General features: G+C 33.3%; 2 protein-coding genes across 2 annotated transcripts; one reads left to right on the top strand and one right to left on the bottom strand.

Moving 5' to 3' along the window:
* Positions 1-15,820: 15,820 nt before the first annotated feature.
* LOC104113015 (ammonium transporter 2) lies at positions 15,821-19,891 on the top strand. Its single transcript, XM_009623084.4, has 4 exons — positions 15,821-16,510; positions 17,310-17,595; positions 18,132-18,235; positions 19,161-19,891. The coding sequence occupies exons 1-4, from the start codon at positions 15,869-15,871 to the stop codon at positions 19,596-19,598; spliced, it is 1,470 nt and encodes a 489-aa protein (XP_009621379.1). The 5' UTR covers positions 15,821-15,868; the 3' UTR covers positions 19,599-19,891.
* Positions 19,892-20,223: 332 nt separating this feature from the next.
* LOC104113016 (receptor-like protein 7) lies at positions 20,224-23,432 on the bottom strand. Its single transcript, XM_009623086.4, has one exon. It carries the CDS (start codon positions 23,430-23,432, stop codon positions 20,358-20,360), a length of 3,075 nt encoding a protein of 1,024 aa, XP_009621381.1. The 3' UTR covers positions 20,224-20,357.
* Between the last annotated feature and the right edge of the window lie 124 nt (positions 23,433-23,556).

Genomic DNA, 23,556 nt, shown 5'->3' with positions numbered 1-23,556 from the left:
TATTTACTTTGGGACTACGAAACGGTATTTCGAGAGATCCCCCTGTCTTGCATATTTACTTTAGGACTACGGAACGATATTCCGGGAGATCTCCCTGTCTTGCATATTTACTTTGGGACTATAGAGCGGTATTCCTGGAGATCCCTCTGTCTTGCATATTTACTTTGGGACTACGGAACGGTATTTCGAGAGATCCCTCCTACACATTTACGTTTGGGACTACGAGACGGTATCTCGGGAGATCCCCTGTTGTATTTCTGTGTATTGAGCTGTTACCTTCTATAAATTCTTTCTTGTTAAATTTCAGTCTTTATTTTACTGCGATATTTCATTCTTGCCTTGCTCAATTATTATATATACCAGTATGGCCCGGACCTGACCTCGTCACTACTTTACCGAGGTTAGGCTTGGCACTTACTAGGTACCGATTGTGGTGTACTCATACTACTCTCTGCAAATATTTTTCGTGTGCAGATCCAGGTGCTCTTTGTCAGCCGCACTATCAGTAAGCCGGGACAGCTACGGAGACTTCAAGGTATATCTGCCGCGTCCGCAGACCTCGGAGTCCCCTTCTACTCTTTTTCATATCCATTATCTTCTGTATTTTTCTTTTGCTAGACTCTGATGTATAGAGACACTAGATTTTCCTTCTGTAGTTTGTGATTCACGATGTTCCTAGTTTTGGGATTTGTTGTGTATTTTTGAATAGTTGGTTAAATTTTTATTTTTATTTTATTATTCCGCAAAATGTTAGGCTTACCTAGTTGTAGAGATTAGATGTCGTCACGACATCACACGGAGGGAAAATTTGGTCGTGACATGATGACTTAGGGTTTCGTTTTTAGTGTGCAAAATCAACGGCACTAATCCTTTAGTGTTAAAAACTTAGTTTGAAAAATAATTTGACTGGGTTTGCTCTCTCATGGTCAAATAACCAATTGTTGTTGACTAGGTTTGTGATATTTTGAATGCTTTGTTATTGTTCTTAAAATATAAGTAGATCTTAGAAAGAATATTATGATGGAATAATTAAATGATAATGAGGTTTGCACTTTACATTTGGTGCGAAAATTAAGAGTACCTAACAAAATATCACAAACAAACCCATTTGATTTATTCAGAGTGCGTTGATTTCTGAAATTTTGGTGTTCCTTTCTGTATATCATTCAACATCACATGGTATTTTACACTATAATTTATAAGTTTAGTGTAAATTGAGTAATTTTATCTGTTAATACATTTTTTGAGGAATTGAGGAATCATTTATTTTTTTTGAGCTCGTCCCCTAAATATTTTACCAATCGAGTATGTTTACTAGGCTGATTGCTGAGCCATTTTAGGTTCGTGAAAGAAATTCTTGTTTGATTTTAGGATCATTTTGACTGCAGTGGGCAGCCTCCTTGGAGTGAAATTAGAAGTTGACTGTATAGAAATTTGTCTCCAATAAGAGGAAGTTGCAGGCTACAAGGCAGAGGAGAGATAACATTTCGGTTAGCAATTTCATTGTTATAAGGTACGAAAATCTTTACCAGTTTGCAATTCTAACTAATCTTGAACTAGAACTACGAATATCCACTGTGAAACTTTTTGCCTAGCTTACTTATGATGCGAGGTATAATTCTTGTAATCTCTTGATGAAGAAGAATCTGGAACTGCACCTTTTTAAAAGCTCGTTTCTTTTTCTAAAAAAAATTGTCTGGGTTAAGATAGATTAGTAGTGGTGTAGTACCATAACAAAAAAAAATAGATCGGTAAAATATGGTAAAGACGATGGTAAAGATACACAGATGGATTGAAATTTGAAACTTTTTACTCAAGGATATCTATTAGTAGTATAATTGTAATAATAACACTAATTTTAAGTTTCATCTCTTGAACGTTGCCCTCAGGAGAGACAAAATTTCTTTACTTAGTCAAGTCACATTGAAACTTTGGTGCAAAAGCAAATGCACTATGTTGATCCATACGTTTTCATTATATTGTAGTAATTCATGTTTAGGGATGCATATTCATATGATGTCCAAAAAAATAAAAGAAAAATAGTCATACTTCATTGCTTAGTTGATACCACTACTGTTGCTACTTGTAATTCAAAGGGGAAAAAGAAAACAAAAGTAGTATCAGAAAAACATGGAGGAGAAGAAGATTCCTAGAAGCTAGCTAATAAACATGCAGACCTATATATCTTTTTTTCAAAATAATTAAGCATATCTCAAAAACTCTGTCGCTGTTTGAAAGATCTTCGAAAAGTAATTAACAGAGAATGCTAGTGTGAGAGAATTTATGTAATCAACCTAACTTTTATTGTGAAATTTTAAATTTATAGAGTCATTCATAGTTAAAATTTTGAAGGTATTACAATTTTTCAAAATGGGAACCTATAGAAGAATATCTCAATTTGTATTATTTTCTCATATTTGGTGGTGAGGGTAGTAAAAATAGCAGAGAATAATTTTGAAAATTCTCGACTCAATGAAATGATGAGAGATGCTTTTGAGATGTTCCCAGGGGCTCAATCTGAACCAAATGATGAGGCTAAGCGCTTTTATGTACAACTAGAGGAAGCTAGTCATCCTCTGTATGAAGGCTCAATGCATTTCACCAAACGTAGTTGTCGGAGCGGTATGAAACAACCGAAGTTCACATTGCTAGAGTGAAAATATTCATGAAAAAGCACATGTCCCACTCTTATGATGATAGAAGAGACTGAATCTGATGTCTAGTAGCGTGTTTTGGTTGATTAATGTTCTTGGATGTTTAGACTTTATTTGTAAGTTTAGATGTTGTGGTATACATGTTTAGACTTTATTATATTAGAGTCGATGTGTATTAGCTACTTAGACTTGATATTGAATATTTAGATTTTAATTAATATTTTAGTTTTGATATTATGGGAGTTGAATTGGTTGGTTGAAGTTGGAATTAGTTGGTTGAAGTTAGAATTGGTTGGTGGAATTGGTTGTATTAGTTGTTTATTGTTGTAGTATGCTAATAAAATGGCAGTATTCTGCTAAAAATCAACTCAGATTTCTGACTAATGTAGTCGGAAAATATGTCCAGAATTTATGATTTTTCGACTACAGTGGTCGAAAACCTCATTGAAAATTTTCACAAAATTCAAAATTCCGGGGTCGAAAAATAAAATAAATATGAATAATAAATTATTATTATTTATATAATATTCCGACTACAGTAGTCGGAAAATATTTTTTTAAAATAAATAATTATTTTATTAAGTTTCCGACTACTGTAATCAGAAAATAGCTCCCTTTTTGAATTTTTGGCGGAACAAACTTTCCGACATACCATTTTTCGACTACTGTAAATCAGTCGGAAAGTAGTTGAAATAGGTACTTTTCCGATTACTTTCCGACTATTTTGGTAGTCGGAAAATAGCGAATTTATAGGAGTGGCGCGGGCTCGCTAAAACACTACTCCATGTTCGGATTATGTATACATAAGCACAGAAAAATAAATACAAAATTAAAGCTATAATATAATTTAATGACATTTTGTAATTAAGATCGGCAAAATGGGCATGACGACAGTTACTTTTCTTGACTTGGCATGTGAGAGACATAGTAAAATTCCTCGTAAGAATCCTACAGAATTACTTTTTATTGCCGTCCGACTTAATAATGAACAAACAAAGCCAAAAACAAAAAAGGATAAAAAAGAGAGAATAAGATGGTTGATGCACCTAGTCGATCACAAATTGATGTATTAACTGAGCAAATATAACAGCATATATGCTAGAAAAAAATTTTAATGACCTTAATCTAAACGACATAGCTTTGAAGCCTTAATAAATTATATTCTCAAATATAGTACAGAACATTATTGATAGCCTCAAATTTATTCCCCATTTTGAGTGATAGGACTTAGGAGCCACACACCGACGCAAGTTCTTGTCCACTAGGCTAATTAACAAAATTACAGACTGAGAGTAAATCAGTTTCCCGGAAAGATTAGGAACAGCCTCAAATTTATTTACACGACAAAGAAAATAACTCAGCCTTAGTATGCCTTAAAACAATACTCTAGAATATGGAGTCATTTCGAGAAGACCTAGGAACGACTTAAATATATATTTTCAACAATCAGATTTTTAGCGAAGTTTAATCAAAGGCTCTATGGGGGCTCATAGGCATAAAACAGATCATATTTGAAAACTATTACAAGAAAATATGAGTTCCACACCTGGTACGTGCACTATCAATCTCACTTATAGTCTGTTTAGCCAAACTTCTAAAAAAGTATTTTGTTTTTCTTTTAAAATTGAAGTGTTTGGCCAAGCATTTAGAAGAAAAAAAATACTTTTGAGTAGAAGTAGAAGCAGTTTTAGAGAAGTAGAGCAGTTGATCTTCCCAAAAGCACTTTGAGAATAAAACACTAAGAAGCTTGGTCAAACACTAATTGTTGTTCAGAAGTGCTTTTCGAATTAATTACCTAAATACAACCTGCTTCTCACTAAAAATAATTCTAAAAAAAAACGCTTTTGAGAAAAATCCTTTTTCAAAATAAGTTGATTTTAGAAGATTGGCCAAATAGGCTATTAGGGCGATACAAGGGCTTACTTGACATGGGAAAACGTTGGTGGATATGTCGATGGAACGACCTCCTCCGGTGGATTCATGTTGGATTTGGCAGTACAATTGAGATGTAAATGCTTCATACACAGCAATAAAATCATAGACAATAGAAAAATGGTAAAGAGCAATACAAGTACGAGCAACATAATTTGGCCATGAAGAGCAAAACTATGATTTCCAGAAAATAGCAGCCTATCATCCTTCCCTGAAAATCCATCTGGAGCTATGGATGGTGTTTCTTGAAAGGAAGACATTTCAGCTTCGTCACTCTTATTTAAATACGTAACTGCTTATTATAATAAATCAGCTCCAACAAGCTTCTTATTCGGCTAATCCAAACGGGCTAGCTCAATAATTATGAAGAATTTATTTGGTGTACCTAGTAATTATTATTTCTTGGTACTCATTAGAGATAAAATATAAGTGCAGCTCTAGAGATGGTGAGGTTATTATAATGTTCTAGTTTCTTGGCTTGTCATGCAGTGGGATGGTTTATCATGAGTTTTCCATTTTCTTGAAATAACAACTCATCTGATTTTGACGCAACTTGGAGGATTTTCAGAAAGAATATAGTCTGAAATAAAATAAATATAAAAGAAGAAGAAGAAAGTACGTGAAAGTGGTTTCATTAATTAAAATTTAGGAAAAGGACTAAAAGGAGGTCAATGTCACCATAGAATTGGGCCATGATAAGGTACGTCAAAGCAATATGATTTCTACTGCTGTATATGGTACTAAGGTATCAGACAAATGCGGGAAATATATATATAATGAAATATCAAATCTGAAGCTTGGATGTCGAGAAAGAAAACAAGACAGAGAAGAGGAAACTGATGTTTCTAAACAAATTTATGTACACACGGTAGCAACATCAAACCTTTCTATAACAGCCCCATTTATTCTGATATTTTTTGACTGCTACAGTAAAGTATTGTTATATAAACGTACATTATAACATAACGGGAAAAAATAATTCCAAATAAAACTTGACCGTTATAATGAAATGTTGTAATAGAGGATAATTGTTATAGAGAAGTTTGACTGCATCTAAAAATATCTACCTCATTACAAGTCCCGTATAAAATATTAAAAAAAATAATCCTACAAAAATCTCATATATTTTTCTTTTATTGATTAAAAAATTATGTTACTTTTTAATGATCTTCTATTTAAATGGTCATATAACTAAAATATCATTTATAATGAACTGCAAAAACCAAATTTTACCACGATACTATAACTGAAATAATAAGATACAATATCATTTTTTCTTGCTACAAAATTAGACGCAGGATGTTAACCTCTATATAAATATTAGGGCAAAGATTACTATTTTATATTCGGTAGCTGCAAAAGTATATAAAATTTATATATATATATATATATATATATATATATATATATATATATATATATATATATATATATATATATATATATTGTATATTTTTCGGCTATATTTCGAGAACTGCTGAACAGTGTTATTTTCCCTAAATATTGACTTGGAGGTTTGGACTAATTCTAATGGGCTGCTTCACTGGGCTGCTTCAGCTGTAGGCCCAAAACAGCTTCGCCATATCTTGTGGGCTGGCCACGTTTCTTTGAAAAAATGGCATAGTATGACAACGCATCAAGAGAATTGATAATTTTTTAGCCTTCTTTTATGTTTGGCAAAGGCAGCACCAAAAAATTAGAATTACATAGCCAAATCCTTAAAAACCCTAGTTCCTTATTTATTCTCTCTCCCCGTATATCTTCTTCACTTTTCCCATATTTCTTTTTCAATATTTTCTTCTTTTCTCTTCCCGTATTCTTCTTAAAGTTGTACAACCCCATCAACCAACTCATTGCTTTCAAACGAATCACTCAGCAATTCAAATTACTAAAATACATTCCATCGAAAAGCTTGTTGAATACACCATCAGATCCTTAAACGAAGAAATACACATAATCAGGAAAGAGAATTTCTTTAGGCTCAAGTTCAAAAAATACAAGACTACTTTACTGGGGCTTTTCAGTCAATGACCTTAATAATGATATTATGACGTGAATTATATATGAAAATAGGCTCACTCCAAGACATTTCCTCTTCTTCTCTTTCTTTTTCAAGAAGCGGATTCCAATTTTTTTTCCTCTTTTTTTAATTGTGGGAAAACAAATATATGTGTTTGAGATGGTGTACATCTATGTATATCACCATGTATACCTATGTGTATATTATATTATATATCATGATATACATTATTGGAATTGGTACTATAAGGTTAAATCGTTCAATTTAATTTTAAGAGGGCGAAATTCATTCCGAATAAACTTACTTCAATTTTGTTCGTGATCTAAGAAGGAAAATAAATTTTTGATATAACATATTTAGAGCAAGTTGTGAGAGTAAATAATTTTTTGATATACAAAGAAGAAAAATAAATTCTTGATATACACAAGGAAGGAAAACAAACTTGTGATATCCATTTTGGTATACACATATTCGATGTGTTATACACTGCGGTATATAAATAATATAATTATTTTTATGTGATATATATACATTGATATAGAGACAACAATAAATTTTAAACAACAATATTTATAATTTTATATTTTAGATAAACAAAGAATGAAAATAAAATTTTATATACATTTTGATATACACAAAGAAATAAAAATAAAGTGTGGTATATACCTTTTTATTGTGATATACATTTATTTGCTACTTGGTGCTAATATTTAAAAGTAGGGTTTTTTTCTGCTAATTATGTGAGTACGTTGTCATACCATGCCAAAAACCACTTTTTTTTTGTATCCGGACCGGAGAATTCAAAAAGGAATTTTTACCTTCCTATGCTACATATGAAACTTTATTACCCTCCCTAATCAAGTTTTGTTTAATTACATGACCATATATAATTTACCAATTATATACAAATTAGTTTTAAATGAGTATCCCTTTAAATTAGGAATTGAATAAGGATTCGGTTATTTCTCATCCTTGTTCTCTCTTTCTCCTGCGCTCTCTCTCTCCGTCTCTCTCTCATACGCTCTCTCTCCGTCTCTCTCTATCTCTCATTCTCTGTTATTTTCCCAATTTTTCTTCCTCTAATGTTCTCTACTTTTTATCCTTTCATGTTGTATATATTTTTAATAGAATTCATCAATGGATTTCAATCGTTTTACTATAGAGTTTTAACTTATCAATTTCCTTTCATGTGTGCACAATTGGTGTTCAAATTGAAATTGCCAATCAATAAATTTTGAAGGTGTTTGACTCTCCACCATTGACAGCCATTAAAAAGCTTTGAAGCTTTAAAATCGAATTTGGGTTTTCGAAAAATTATTATTTGTTTGGATTGGGTGTTATTGCAAATAATTAAAATTATTGTTTGGAGTTTATACCTCAATTTTGAGGGTATTTGGTGAAGATTAGACTTGATTTTGGTTGAATTTCAGATTGAAACTCGAAGAAGAAGAAGAAGAAGAAGAAGAAGAAGAAGAAGAAGAAGAAGAACACGTGACATACAATATTCTTACGAAATTGTAGTAAATTATATTATAATTGTATGTAAATTGTATTCTGTTACAGTTATATATTATAATTATAATTGTATGTAAATTATATATATATATATATATATATATATATATATATATATATATATATTTAAATGTTGTATGAAAGTTAAAAAATAGTTGTATAATGTATGAATCGTTGTATAAAATTTGTATTTATATTATCAATACTATATTTTTACATAAATTTATTGATATGTATCAAAATTGTATTAAGAGAGTAAGTTTTGATTGGAATTTTAGAGAGGAAGAAGCACACACCACATACAAAATATATACAAATCAGATACAAAATATACAAAAGACATATTGTATAAAGTTTGCATGAAAATTATATTTAAATTATATGATATTGTAGTTGTATTCAACTGGGTAAGAAGGATGTATAAAAGTTGTAGATAAGTTGCATATTGCATAATTAGTTATATGAAACTTATTTTTATTATGTATGTTGTTGTAGATATTTTAAATTTTGTATTAAATTTGTATGAAATTTATTTTTAATTTATATGATGTTGTACCATGCATTATTCTTTTCTTAAAATAGGTAATTATGACAAAGAGAGAGAAGAGTATAATGTATTCAACCGCTTCTCAATTTGCAGCTTTTTCTTGTCAAGGTTGTTGAAGTTAATACTACTTCTCATTCTTTAGCACAATTAAGATCTCATCAGCTGCCGCAATCACAATGTTGAAGGGTTGTCCTCCACACAAAAGATACTGAATTATAGAAAGCATGGTTTTATAAACAGTCCTAGTTCCCTTTGTTTTTGGTTGGTAAACTCCCCATCCTTCCTTTGTTTCCAAAGTAAGAACACTTTTTTCATGAATCCTCCGTCTCTTCTCAGTGGGCTCAGAGACAAATGGATATTTTCGTTCCTTCTTCTGAATTTTCTTGGGAGGCTTGCTCCTATAAACTCGATCCCCATAAGTTTTGGGGGCAATTCTTCCATATAGAGACTCTGCTTCACTAGAGGTTGAATTGTCCAATATGTAATTGTAGGTTTTCATTGGCTTGGTGGTTAACACCAGGAATAAGGTTATGTACGATTTCCTCTTCATTTTGCTATTTTTCGACTTTTAGTATCTTTATTAGAATATATTGTGCAAATGTTATAGGGTTCAGGGGTTGTTTTGTGTCAGTGTCATTTTATTTGGTAATTGGCTTTATTAGTGCAGTTTCTCTATATTAATTTCAATACTTCTGTGCTACATAATTATAAAGTTGAATTTGTTCTTATTGTTAATTATAATACTCTTGTGCTTCATTATCATGGAGTTGATTTATTCGTATTATTTGTTGTAATTTCAATTACAGATTGGGCTAAATTTGCTGCTTACTATTTATGTCTGAATAAGGGCCTAGAAGTGAAAATTTCTTTGAGATGACTACTCCAACGGGTTCAGGAAACATAAAGCTTAGGAAGAAACTAAAACGGGAGCTGTTATTGCCACCATCAGTTACTCAAACGTGGCGTGATGACCCAAAATGTCATCTTTAAATTTAATAATTAATTATGTGATCTAAGAACTATTTACCATTACTCGACTTGCGTGCGCAGCCCGTAAAATTTTTCGAAAAATTTTCAGGTAAAAAATTGATTAAAATATGAATTAGATGTTTAAAACACAACTGAGTTGACTTTGTTTAATACTTTGAGCAAACGGACTCGTATCAGTATTTTGACAGTTCTGGTAGGTCCATATCGTGAATTGCGACTTGGGCGTATGCCCGGAATCAAATTCCGAGGTCCCTAGCCCGAGATATGGAATTTTGATGAAAAATTTAAAGTTTAAGTTCAAATGGTGACCGGATATCGAATTATGTGCAAACGACCCCGGAATAGAATTTTGATGATTCCAACAGCTCCGTATGGTGATTTTGGACTGAAGAGCGTGATCAAAATTTTATTTGAAAGTCCGTAGTGAAATTAGGCTTGAAATGGCTAAAATGGGAATTTAAAGTTTGGAAGTTTGACCGGAGAGTTGACTTTTTGATATTGGGGTCGAAATTCGATTCTAAAATTTTTTATAGTTCTGTTTTGTCATTTATGAATTGCGTGCAAAATTTGAGGTCAATTGGACTGGATTTGATAGGTTCCGGTGTTGTTTGTAGAAATTGAAAGTTTCAAAGTTCATTAGGCTTGAATCTATGTGTGATTCGTGATTTTAGCGTTTTTGATGTGATTTTAGGTTTCAAATAAGTTCGTATGATATTTTAGGACTTGCTGGTGTATTGGGTTGAGGTCTCGAGGGCCTCAGGTGAGTTTCGGATGGTTAACGGATCAAAAACGGTACTTAAACAGCTGCTGCAAAAAGCTGCTGCAATTTTCTGTTGGAAATGCTGTCAAAATCGAACTACCTGAGGATCAAAGGCAGGCTCGAGATCCATGATCGATGGCAGGCTCGAGAGCCATGATCGAAGGCCCAGGATCGAGAGTTATGACCAAGGTCAGTGATCGAAGGCCATAAAGATCGAAGCCATGATCGATAGCCAGGATTGATGGCTGTGATCGAGCCCCAGGGTCGAGGGCTATAATCGAAGCTATGATCGAAGGCCATGACCGAGGTCCATGATCGAGGACCATGATCGGACTCCCCTTAATCGGACTCCCCATGATCGGACTCCCATGATCGAGGTCCAGGATCGGACCCCACGATCGAGGTCAGCCTGGTCAGATCCGTAAGTTATAAAAACAGGGGGGATTTGTCCCATTCGCCATTTTTAACAACTTGGAGCTTGAGCAGATGCGCTTTTTGATATATCTTCAAGGAAAAAAATTGGGGTAAGTGTTCTTAACTCAATCTTGGTTAGATTACCCGAATCCATCACTGTTTTTAACATTTAATTGGTGATTTAAGTTGAAAAAATTTGAAAACCCTCTTGGATAGATTTGTGGATGTGAGGGTCGAATCGTTATTGGAATTTAGTCATTTTGGTATGGTTAGACTTGTGGTTGAATGGACGTTCATATTTCGTAACTTTCGCCGGATTCCGAGATGTGGGCCCCACTGGCCATTTTTGAATTAATTTCAGATTTTTAAATGAAAAATGTAGTATTTTCTTATAGAATTAATTCTATAAACTGTATCGAATTAATTATGACTAAATACGAGTCGATCAGAGTCGAAAAATCGAGAAAAAAGCATAATACTTGACTAAATTGGAGCAAGTCGAGGTAAGTGACTTGTCTAACCTTGTGTGGGAGAAATTTCCCCTATAATTGATATTAATGTGATTATTGAAATATGTTGAAAGTGGTGTACACGAGGTGACGAGTGTGTACACGGGCTAAATATGACAGATTATATTTTTAAATTGTGTAGATCATTGTTGCGCATTTATTAAATTATTTTATCTTGTTATATTCTTCATCATTGATATGTGATATATATTTTTAATTTGTTTGCCTTTTTTCTGCTAATTGTTTTACCTGTTTAATTGAAACTTGGTTTCTTTTATACTGTGCATTATTTGAAGGTTGATTTTCTTTAAATTAAATATTATTAATATGAAGTATTTGACATTTTTAAATTTTATATTGAAGCAACGTATTAAAAATTTAAAATATTATTTTTCTGGATTATTTATTCTTGAATTGGGCACTTGAGGTGCAAATTGTGATATATTGTGATATTGATACGCATGCAGTAGTATAAGGTCTGGGTATTGAAACGCATGCGGTGAGATAAGGGTGGCTTGATACGCGTGGCTAGTAGGGGTGACTACTAGAAGTCATGCGGTGTGATAAGGGTGGCTAAAACACGGGATGCTATTTCGGAAAAAATATTTTCTTTAAATAAATTGTGAAGGCTCTCGCGGTGATATAAGAAAATGAGATATTGTGAAATTATTTATAATTTGGGACTACGAGGCGGTACCTCGGTAGTGCCCTTGTTGATATTGATTTATGGCCATAGTTCCTTTCGATTAATTGTTGTGATTTTCATAAAGTTGAAGGAAATTCTGTTTTGATTCCACGAGATATTATTTGTAATTATTTGGTGTCATTAAATATGACATACTATTTGATTCATTTCCAATGTCATTCTATTTTACTACATTGATAAACATTTTACCATGCCATTATTATATTCCAGTAGGGCCTCACCTGATCTCGTCACTACTCTACTGAGGTTAGGCTTGGCACTTAGTAGGTACCGCTGTGGTGTACTCATACTACGCTTCTGCACATCTTTTTGTGCAGATCCATGTATATTTTACCAGCCTAGACGTCAGTGAGTTACCTGCGCACAGAGACTTCGAGGTATATCTGCCAGCGTCCGCAGACTCTGGAGTCCCCTTCTATCATTTTATGTTGCTTCCTTATATTTTTTTTAGACCTTGACATATAGAGACATTGAGAATAAATACTTAGAAACTTGTGATTTATTTCTACCGGGTTTTGGGAGTTGAAATTGTTTGAATTGTAGTTTATTTATTTCAGATATTTATTATTATTCCGCATTGATAGGCTTACCTAGTATTAGAGACTAGGTGCCATCATGACATCCTACGGAGGGAAATTGGGGTCGTGACACGTGGTTAACACCATTATTCCCTCCAGTTATGCTTTTTTCCAAGCAAAGAATCTCCTAATTTAAGTCACTAATAATGGATTGTATATAATTTGTGAGTAATCCTTGTTTAGGATGGGTAATATACAAAATTAGGACAATTTTAATAAATAAGTTTCAAATATTGTATAGTAAGGAAAAAATCTCACTCGAAAATTCTATAATCTACCAATCAAATAACGCAACACCAAAATATCCATCAGCACGATTAAATACAAACTATTCACAAATAAATGTTATTTTACGGTTTAAGTAAGTTAAATGTTTATTTCTTTTGCAGTGATTTTAGGTTTTAGATTTTAGATTTTAGGTTTAGTGTTACATTACAATTTGTTTTAAGTTTAATTAGCTTTTTTAGTTGACATGGAAAATTCAGAAGAATATTATATATCGAGACCATTCCAATAATTTTATTAACAACCAATCAAACAATACGTACCACCAAAACATACAGCACCTCGAATCACAAACCATTCAATGATCATCCCCACTCCAATCAAACCATTCAATAGTCATTATTTGTCGTTTTGATTATTCATTAATTACCAACACCTAGAAGAGAAGAAGCTAGAAGAGAAGACCAGCTACATTTAGGTGATTTGTTTAGTCCTATATTTGTGAAAATGAGTCGAGCACAATAATATACATGTCGTGCTTAGATACGCCTCTTATCTGATTATGTCGGCTCAAAATTTATAATTTACAAAATTTACACTAAGATATTAAATTAAAGAGGACTAGGTACCTAATGTGGAGAAAATTAAATGCATATAAAAAGCAAAGTAAAACTGAAGAAGAAAACTTTTCAAACATATTGAGTACTATATTCTATCAAAGTCACATACCACTTTTATTTTTTTTACTCTCTCTGTTCCAATTTATTTCAATTTATGTGAATCTGTTTGATTGAGCACGTAGTTTAAAAAAAAATAATTTTTTTAGAATTTATGGTACTAAACAATTCAAAAAGGACCTAGAATATTTGTGTGGTTATAAAAACTTCTCATTAAGGGTAGAATTGTAAGTTTAAGCAAAATTATTTTCAAATTTAGAAAGAGATCATTCTTTTTGGAACAGACAAAAAAAAAAAAAATAGGTTCAAAAACGGAAGTAGTACGATAATAACTTTTCTCTTTTTCTGTTGTCTCAAAATAAAAGATAATCGTATGGCCTCATGTTTTCCCTATCTAATGCTCTATTTTAATGATTATATAATTATATAATTAGAAAGCAAGAATTATTATTATTTCAAACTGAGAAAAGTTTACGCAAGTCAGTATCGATTACTCAATCGTTGGCAAAGGATAACTAGTTGGAATGTTCCTTAAAAGAATAGTCAAAGCAAATGTACAAAATTTGACTTCTCAAATTGAAGCTTCCTCATCACTTTCATTCTTCCGATTCCACACCTGTCTGCGTACCAGTGAGGGTCCACCACTACTTCATCACTCTTTCTCACCAATTTCTATACTTAAGCCCCGTTTGTGCATATATATATATATATATATATATATATATATATATATATATATATATATATATATTTTTTTAAAGAAAATGTGTTTGTCCATAAAATTTTATAAGTTTTAAAATTTTTTTGAAAAATTAAAATTTTCAGAAAAGGTTTTTTTTCTCACTCACAAAATACAATATTTTTTCAAGTGAAATGTATGTCCAAATATAATTTTATATTTTAAATACTAATTTTCAATTTAACTTCAAATACTACGTTTTTTCCTTCAAAAATTATAATTTTTATGTCCAAAACGCCTACTTATTCTCAGGGGCGGAGGCACAAGCCGGCTTACGGGTTCGGCTGAACCCAATAATTTTTGCTCAAACAGTATATTTGGTGTCTTGAATTTATAAAATATGTATAAATATTAAATCTAGAACCCAGTCATTAATACTTGAAATTGTGATCCTAAAATGCAGAACTCATAAGGTTAAAATTCTGCTCCGCCTCTACTTATTCTATTACTTACCTAGAACTTTTCTATATTCTCATATGCACCGACAATGTAAACAATTTTTCATCTATTATTTATATATGCAGCCTAACTTGCTAAAACAAGCTGTTATTTTATTGCAAGTTACCATATTGAATTGCTTTGAAGAGAAATATGGTAACTTTAGCCAACTTAATTTGATAATAATGTAAGAAATTTATACGCTATTATTGTATAGAACTTCAATTATATTCGGGGTTTGCTCGTGGGTCAAACGACTACGTCCTCACACTTTCGCACCAAATTTTGTACTTACTCTAGTAACTTACCTACCATTTTGTTTACGTCCTAAAGAATTGGAATTATATACACTAATAGTTTAAAATATTTTATACGTTTAATAGGTCAAAAAGTTTGTTTACTATTTTTCAGATTATCGTATATATCGACTTGATGTAAGAAATTAGTACTCCCCCGTTTCTATTTATGTGTAAGAAAGATTTTTTTTTTTGAAACTTTATAGTATGAAACAAACAATAGATATTTATGTAGTTATAAAATAACCTCGTTAAGTATAAAATTGAAAGTTTAAGGTAAAATTAATTTAAATATAAAAATATATCCTTTTTTTGAGCATGAACCGAAAAGAATATACCACATAAATTAAGAGTATATGTTATTGTAAAACAATGTAATTAACCTGGTGATTAAAAACTTATAAACAACTAGTGTCCAAAATTAAGAGCATGTTTGGCCAAATTTCTAAAATCAATTTATTTTGAGAAATATTTTTTCTCAAAAACTTTTTTCTCATAAGTGAGAAACAGTTTGTGTTTGACTAATTAATTTGAAAAACACTTTTGAGCATCAATTAATGTTTGACAAATCCTTTAAAAAGTATTTCTAAGTGTATTTTTCTCGAAAGTGCTTTTGAAAGAAGCTATTACTTTTTTCCGCTTCTCTAAAACTGTTTCTGCTTCTATTCAAAACCTCTTCTTTTTTTTTTTTTTCCAAAAGTTTGGCCAAATATTAAAACATTAAAAAAAAAATAAAAATTTTTGGCCTTTGAAAGAAATCTGGCTATTAGTCAACTCTAGTTTCTCCACTTAACAACACATTGATATAAAACAGAAGAAAAGACATAATTTGATGAAGAATTATTGAGGCCTCTCTGAAACAAAAGCCATGTCCATACCAGGAGCATATCAAACAGACTTACCTGCAGTACCGCCATGGCTAAACAAAGGCGACAACGCATGGCAAATGACCGCCGCGACCCTCGTCGGCCTTCAAAGTATGCCCGGACTCGTCATCCTCTACGCTAGCATAGTAAAGAAAAAATGGGCAGTTAACTCTGCTTTCATGGCTCTTTACGCTTTTGCAGCAGTTCTCATCTGTTGGGTTTTAGTTGGCTATCGTATCGCCTTTGGCGATAAGCTTTTACCCTTTTGGGCAAAAGGGGCTCCAGCTTTAGGCCAAAAGTACTTAATCGGACGTGCAAGAGTACCTGAGACAACACACTATTATACCAATGGGAATATTGAATCTCCTATGCTTGAACCTTTTTATCCTATGGCTGCACATGTTTATTTTCATTTCACTTTTGCTGCAATTACGATGATTTTATTAGCTGGTTCTGTTCTTGGTCGTATGAATATTAAAGCTTGGATGGCTTTTGTTCCTCTTTGGCTTATTTTTTGTTATACGGTTGGAGCTTTTAGCCTTTGGGGTGGTGGTTTTCTTTATCACTGGGGTGTTATTGATTATTCTGGTGGCTATGTTATTCATCTCTCTGCTGGAATTTCTGGATTCACTGCTGCTTATTGGGTATTACAGCCTTCTAATACCATATTTTTTTCTGTCTTTTCTTTCCTTGATTCCTTCTATATAACTCTGTTTTACTATGTTATGACACATGATTGACCGAGTCAGATCCAAAATTTGAAGTCAAATTTTTTCCTAGTTAGAGTGATCAGTTTATTAGGAGTGGGTATGATTTAGAGCTTGATTCAGAATTTAAATTTGATGAGTTTGACTTTAGGTTCTACTACTAATTAAACTCATTACATTTTGATAATAATATGTTCAAAATTTGTTATTTTTTGGAATTTTAGTGACTTTTTACATATATATATATATATATATATATATATATATATATATATATATATATCTCCGAAAATGCTTCAGTTCAGCATGTTGATCTCATGCTCCATCCACTTTTAAAAAAAATTGTATATAAGTATACATGGTTCGAACTGAAAGTAATTGATTATGTTCAACTCGAAATCGACTCCTCCTCTTATTCTTGTTTCCTATATATGTTCCTCCAACATTTATATATGTGGAAGAATAGAGTCTTATAGACTTTTGAAGTTCCAAAATTTACCAATTAGTGTTATTGTTCTTTTTTGCCATTACTCTTTTTCATCCTTTTTCCAACCGAGTGCCAATCGAAAACAGTATCTCTTCCCTTCCAAAGTAGAGGTAAGATTGTGCATATCTTACCCTTCCCAGAACCCACCGTGAAAAATCACTGAATTTGTTGTTGTTGTTGTTGTTTGTTTGTTATTGTTCTTTCTTAATCTTCTTTTAGTTATCTTACTCAATTGGATATTGATCTCAGGTTGGGCCAAGATTGAAGAGTGATAGGGAAAGGTTTCCACCAAACAATGTGTTGCTTATGCTTGCAGGAGCAGGGCTACTTTGGATGGGTTGGTCAGGTTTCAATGGAGGAGCACCTAATGCTGCAAATGTAACTGCTCCTTTGGCTGTTTTAAACACAAATATTTCAGCAGCTACTAGTCTTCTTGTTTGGACAACCCTTGATGTTTTTTACTTCGGCAAACCATCGGTCATTGGAGCTGTTCAAGGAATGATGACTGGCCTTGCCTGTGTAACTCCTGGAGCAGGTAATTTCAATTCTTTATGATGCTAAAAAAAAGGCTGAGTTCAAGTTCTATATACTAACTGGCCGTATTTAGCTCGTAAACACTAGTCAGGAGACTCACGGATTTCTCCTGGCGGAAGCGGATCGTCTGTAGCAACCACGACACGAATTACTGGTTGCTGGGAATCATCACAAGACAAATGAAATCTCTTGTTTCCACAACCTAACAATCTCTTCGATGAATACAAAGAATATCTAATCTTAGCCGTCTTTAGTCTAGTGAAAAACGTCCATTTTCAACACCCATAGTTGTGCTTATATATGCTCGTACTAGGATTTTAGAAGGAGCATTAGCTAATGGGTTAACAAGCTAATTAGCACATCTTATGGGTGGACCCGACCCAATAACAATTTTCCAACACTAACAATATAAATGATATTTACAGCCCATAATGTCAGGTAATTAAAGCTATATCTCTATGATTAGATTAATTGATATCCTGATAAAAACATAACTAAGCTATTATAATATGTTCTTATTATTGCTTGTTGATGTAGGAGTGGTACAAGCTTGGGCAGCCATAGTAATGGGAATGCTTTCAGGTAGCATTCCATGGTTTTCCATGATGATCCTCCACAAAAAGTCTGCTTTTCTACAGAAGGTACTATATATTGTACTTTAGTATTCCATTCTAAAGACTTATCCTAGAAAAAAAATATAATAAAGACTTTAATATTTCATTCTAATGACTTGTCCTAGAAAAAAATAAAATAAAGACTTGACTTAGAGTTGGTAATTGTATTCATATATGGTTGTTGAAATTGAATAGTCTTATGTCAAAATAAGTTGCTATATCCAACTTTCCCCTGTCCCTACGACTCTTACCATGTCATACTCGAATGAAGGAGAAAAGTAGGTCAGCACTATTAAGTACTTCACGTGTGAACAAGGCGGAGTCAGCCTTGACTAGGCAGAACCAATAGCTTTAGCTCATATACTTTATTTGTGTAAAGAAGTTTATTCAATATGGATAAATAATCTATTTAGAACCTAATAAGTATTATTATTTAAAATTCATAAACTAAAAATCCTAACTCAGCCTCTATGAACAACTTTTTATTTTATTTTATTAGGTACACAAGCAAAATCTATAGTATAACAACACCCATCATACCCCACTCCGTTTACTTGCTGATCCAATACTTTAAGTCTATTGTAACCATTGGAAGATATTTGTTCACACCCGATATTTAGGTCAAATCATATTAATTTATCATGTTTAAATGATAAATCAAGTAAAAAAGCATGTTAATTAGTCATAGTTTAATGATAAAGTTTTATGGGCAGACACATGTGAAATAGGATTTAGCTTTTACACAGTACAATATAAAGAAATTTTACCCAATTAGTGTATCTTAAACGGTTGCTGACCGTCTTATTTTACTAGTTGCTAATCCCACTTGTTATAGACGATTACCAAATAGTTATTTTTTAAATCATAACATGATAGTATACAAATTCTTTTACGCAGCAAGTGTAGCAGATTGTGTATCTGTGTTGATAATTTCGTTGTTGTATAACAACAGGTGGATGATACACTGGCTGTGTTTCACACACACGCTGTAGCAGGACTTTTAGGCGGTCTATTAACTGGGCTTCTAGCAGAACCAACTCTTTGTAGTATTATTCTTCCAGTGAGCAACACAAGGGGTGCATTTTATGGTGGAAATGGTGGAATGCTTTTCCTTAAGCAAATAGTTGCAGCTCTCTTTATCATTGGTTGGAACATAGTTGCAACCACAATAATACTGCTCGCAATAAGGTTGTTCATCCCGTTAAGAATGTCAGATGAGCAGCTAATGATTGGGGACGACGCGGTACATGGAGAAGAAGCCTATGCCCTTTGGGGCGATGGCGAGAAATATGATCCCACAAGACATGGTTGGCATGGCTCAGATTCTCCACAAGAAACAATACCAACTGGTTTTGTCAATGGAGCGCGAGGAGTAACAATTAATTTATAATTAACATGTTACATCGATTGACAAGGACTTCAAGACTTAAGTTCATACATTTCTTCATTGGCATTTCATTTGGCGCCCTGAGACACATACGTCTAATGGTTTACGCATTACAGGATTAGATTTGTATATTTTATATTTTATAAGGTGCATATGGAAATTAGTGGAATTTTAGAGAAGGCATCTGGTTGTGAGTAAAAGTGAGTGCAAGATATCCTGTAAATATCCTTGAAATCCCCTCAGTTTGTACACTATTCCTTTTTATAGGATATTTCATGATTTGCGGTTCTGTAATATTCCCATTCCCTTAGGCCTTAGCTATTATTATCATTCCTTTTTTTTCCTCCTAAATTCTCAATCATCACATTTAGAAGGGGCCGAAGTTCTGAGACTTTGATCTGAGTAGCTTTGGTACTTCATTTCTTCAATAACAAAACTTTAAGAAAGTGTTATTGGTTAACCTTTCTATTTAACCAGCTAGCTAGCAAAATCAGAATAAAGTAAAAGAGCTAATTTGTTTTACAGAAGCCAAGTAGCTGAAAAATGATAAACACGTCGTCATCACAATCCTCTGAAAATTATTCCTTAAATTCTAAATTCAAACACCCATTCCTCAGTAGGCACTATGTCTACGTGGAGGAAATTCAAGAAAACAACCCCTTCCCCATACAGAAAACAAAGCAAAAACAATATGAACAAAGTATTATAAACTCCTTCAAACAGAATGTAAAAGATCAAACTTCAAAGCTTTTATAGTTATACTTATCTTGACCTCCTTTGGTTTGTAATCCTGCCACTCTTGTTGTGCTGACCAAAAATTCTGAAGAGAAGTCCGTCAACGAGCTCATTGTATCTTTGGCTATACAAAAGAAGCCAGGTTACGATGCCAAAACACGCAAATGATCCCAAGGCAAAACTTATGTACTTCTCATCAATTTCATGTTCAGAATGGCTGCTAGGTCGTGACAATCCATTCACTTTGGTGTCACTACATGTTTTCTTTAAAGGAAAATCACACAACCCCGTGTTCCCTTCAAAGGAATCTGCTGAGAACGTCTGAAGTTGGTTGCCTCTTGGAATCCTACCAGAAAGTTGATTAAAAGATAGGTTCAAGAAAGAAAGGAATGTGAGACCTACAAGCTCATCTGGAATTCTCCCACTTAACTGGTTAACTGAAAGATCTAAGGATCCAAGTTGAGCCAACTTTCCAAGGGCCTTTGGTATTCTTCCCATCAAAGCATTGTATGATAAGTTAAGAAGGTAAAGCGATTTGAGATCACCCAATACATCTGGTATTTCTCCTTGAAGGTTATTGTTAGAGAAATCAATGGATGTAAAAACTTCAAGAATATTCACAATTTCCATCTCCCAACCTTTGAGAGTTAAAGTAACTCTGGCTTGATAATATATGCTCAAATGTTCAACATTCAAGTACTCGTGCTCGGGCTTTGGATTGCTACTCTGCATCATGCCTTCCCAGTTCGAGAAGTATTGTGGTATCAGAGCTCCCCTGAAATTATTGGAAGAAATATCTACAATTTGAAGCCTTGACCAGGTTTGATTCGCTATAGGACACTGGAGATTCCCATTGAATTTATTCGACCTTAAAACTAAGACATGCAAACTGGGTAATTTCGACAACATGCATGGGAATGTATCTCGAATCTTGTTCTTTCCAACGTCCAAAACCTTCAAAAATGCACATCTTTCCAAGGATCTCGGAACTTTTCCTTCTAAATTATTGCTGCTGAGGTCTAAAATTTGCAAACTGCAACTCAATGGAAATGTATCAGGAATACTTCCACTTAGATTGTTTCTACCTAGATTCAGTACCTTGAAATAGTCAACTTTTTGGAATAGACATGGAGGTATTTTGTTGTTTAAGGCGTTGTTTGACATATCGAGGATTAAAAGCTGATCAAGATTGCATATGGTAAAGGGTATTGATCCGGTAAATCTATTATTGGCAAGTGAAAAGTAGACAAGAGAAGTAGAGAGGACGGGGGGATCTCCTTTGATTCTGTTGGAATGCAAGTCAATGATCTTAAGAGTGGTAGATATGGGGTAAGGTTTTTCAAGAGAATCCAAGAGATTGTAAGAAAGATTCAAATGAAACAGATCTTCATTTCCTACTCTCCAAATCCACCTTGGTATTTCCCCTTGAATGTTGTTGACTGAAAGGTCTAATTCTGACATCCTCGACTGGTTTTTAAGATCCGGAAACTTCTGCAACTTGCAAAAGGCCAATCTAAGTACTCTCAATTGGGGAAAGGGAAAGGATGTCGAATTACTGTCTTGTACATCAATTCTCAAGTTGTTGTAAGAAAGATCAAGCACGGTTAATCTAGGAAGCCCCTTGATCATTTCGATACTAATGCTCCCGCCAAACGAGTTGGACAAAAGTATTAGTTCTGAAAGCCTTTTGAGTTTGAAGATAGACCGAGGGATCGATCCATTTAGATGGTTATTGCTCAAATCAAGTGTTTCCAGAATAGAAGAGGATGCATTCACAAATTCATGGAGTTCTCCACTGAAGTGATTATTCTGAAGTTGAAGTACCTGCAATGAAGGGAGGGAAAGGAGAAATGATGGTACTGTCCCACTGATGGAATTCTTTTCTAACTTTAGATAACCAAGGTCTAAAAGGCCTTCAAAATGAGCAAAAGAAAGTGGACCTGTTAGATTGTTATGAGAAAGGTCAATGTAATATAGCTTCTTTGCCTTATGAAACAGTGGGATTAAACCAGTAAAACTGTTGAATGACAAGTCTAAATAAGATAGGTTTGTGAGATTTTCCACTGTTAATGGAATATGTCCACTAAAATTGCATGCACGTATGTCAATCCTGGTCAAGGTTGTGAGGTTAAAAATTGAATCTGGAAGTGAACCGGTGAAACTCGTGTAGCTAAGGTCTACATCCCTTAATAAACCATCCCTCGGAAATTCAGGTAAAATGCCAGTGAGGTTTTCATTATCATATAAATCAAGCTCCTGTAAAGTTGGTATTTGAAAGATTTTACTTGGAAATACACCTCGCAAGTTGCACTTACTAAGACTGAGAGTTGTCAATTTTGTAAAATTTGCTAGAAATTCTGGAACGACAGTGGATAACATGTTATAATCGAGATGAATGATTTCAAGGAAACGAAGATTTACAAGGGCGGGATCAAGAGGTCCTGAAATGTCACAACCTATCATGCTTAACACTGTTAACTGAGGGAGAGATGAAGATAAAGCCGAGCACCAATCACTCCCCTTCAATGAAATGTTCACGCCGTTAAGATAAAGTTCTCTAAGATTTGATAGGTTTCCAACCAATGTTTTCAGATCTGGGCTGTCAAGCTTTAACTTGATGCTAGAAAGGTCAAGGAACACTAACTTTGTCAATCTTGACAATTCCATTGGAATCTGCCCAACAAAACCAGCATATGACAAATTCAGGTACGTCAAGTTTGTGAGCTTATAAATTTCTGTTGGTATTTGAATAGAGTACAAGTAATTATAAGCCAAATTCAGCTTTTCAAGATACTTAAGATCAAATAGACTGGCTGAGTTCTCAAATCCAGAAGAAATTGTTTCATCATCCACTTCCAGAACAAGCACATGACCTTCCTGATCACAACTTACACCTGGCCACTGGCAACAGTCCGCGTTTTGATCCCACCTGACTAGTTTGGTTGACAAAGAAGAATCGAAGGTAAGGCTATTCTTGAGTTTAAGCAACAAGGATTTTTGATCCCCCGAACATTGGCCATATACTCCAGAAATATTAATACTGATCAGAAATACCACTAGTGTGGTGATGAAAAAACGTTGTAGCAAGAGTGCTATTTTCATAGTGAGGCAATAATATGAAGTGTAGTAATGAAATTTAATGATAGGCTGCCTTTATATAAATAGAATCAGGGGGTGACAGATAATCTTGCCCGGCACTCGCAAAGAAATATGAAGCAAAAGACAA

This window comes from Nicotiana tomentosiformis, chromosome 2 (assembly GCF_000390325.3).
Source record: "Nicotiana tomentosiformis chromosome 2, ASM39032v3, whole genome shotgun sequence".
NCBI classification, from domain to species: domain Eukaryota; kingdom Viridiplantae; phylum Streptophyta; class Magnoliopsida; order Solanales; family Solanaceae; genus Nicotiana; species Nicotiana tomentosiformis.
This window is presented reverse-complemented; position numbering and strand designations above follow the sequence as displayed.

Bases quoted from the DNA above. Each gene is read 5' to 3' on its own strand.
- LOC104113015 (XM_009623084.4), top strand. From the start codon at position 15,869: ATGTCCATACCAGGAGCATATCAAACAGACTTACCTGCAGTACCGCCA. The intron at 16,511-17,309 runs GTATTACAGCCT...TATTGATCTCAG, and splicing joins GATTCACTGCTGCTTATTGG to GTTGGGCCAAGATTGAAGAG. The intron at 18,236-19,160 runs GTACTATATATT...GTATAACAACAG, and splicing joins AGTCTGCTTTTCTACAGAAG to GTGGATGATACACTGGCTGT.
- LOC104113016 (XM_009623086.4), bottom strand. From the start codon at position 23,432: ATGAAAATAGCACTCTTGCTACAACGTTTTTTCATCACCACACTAGTG.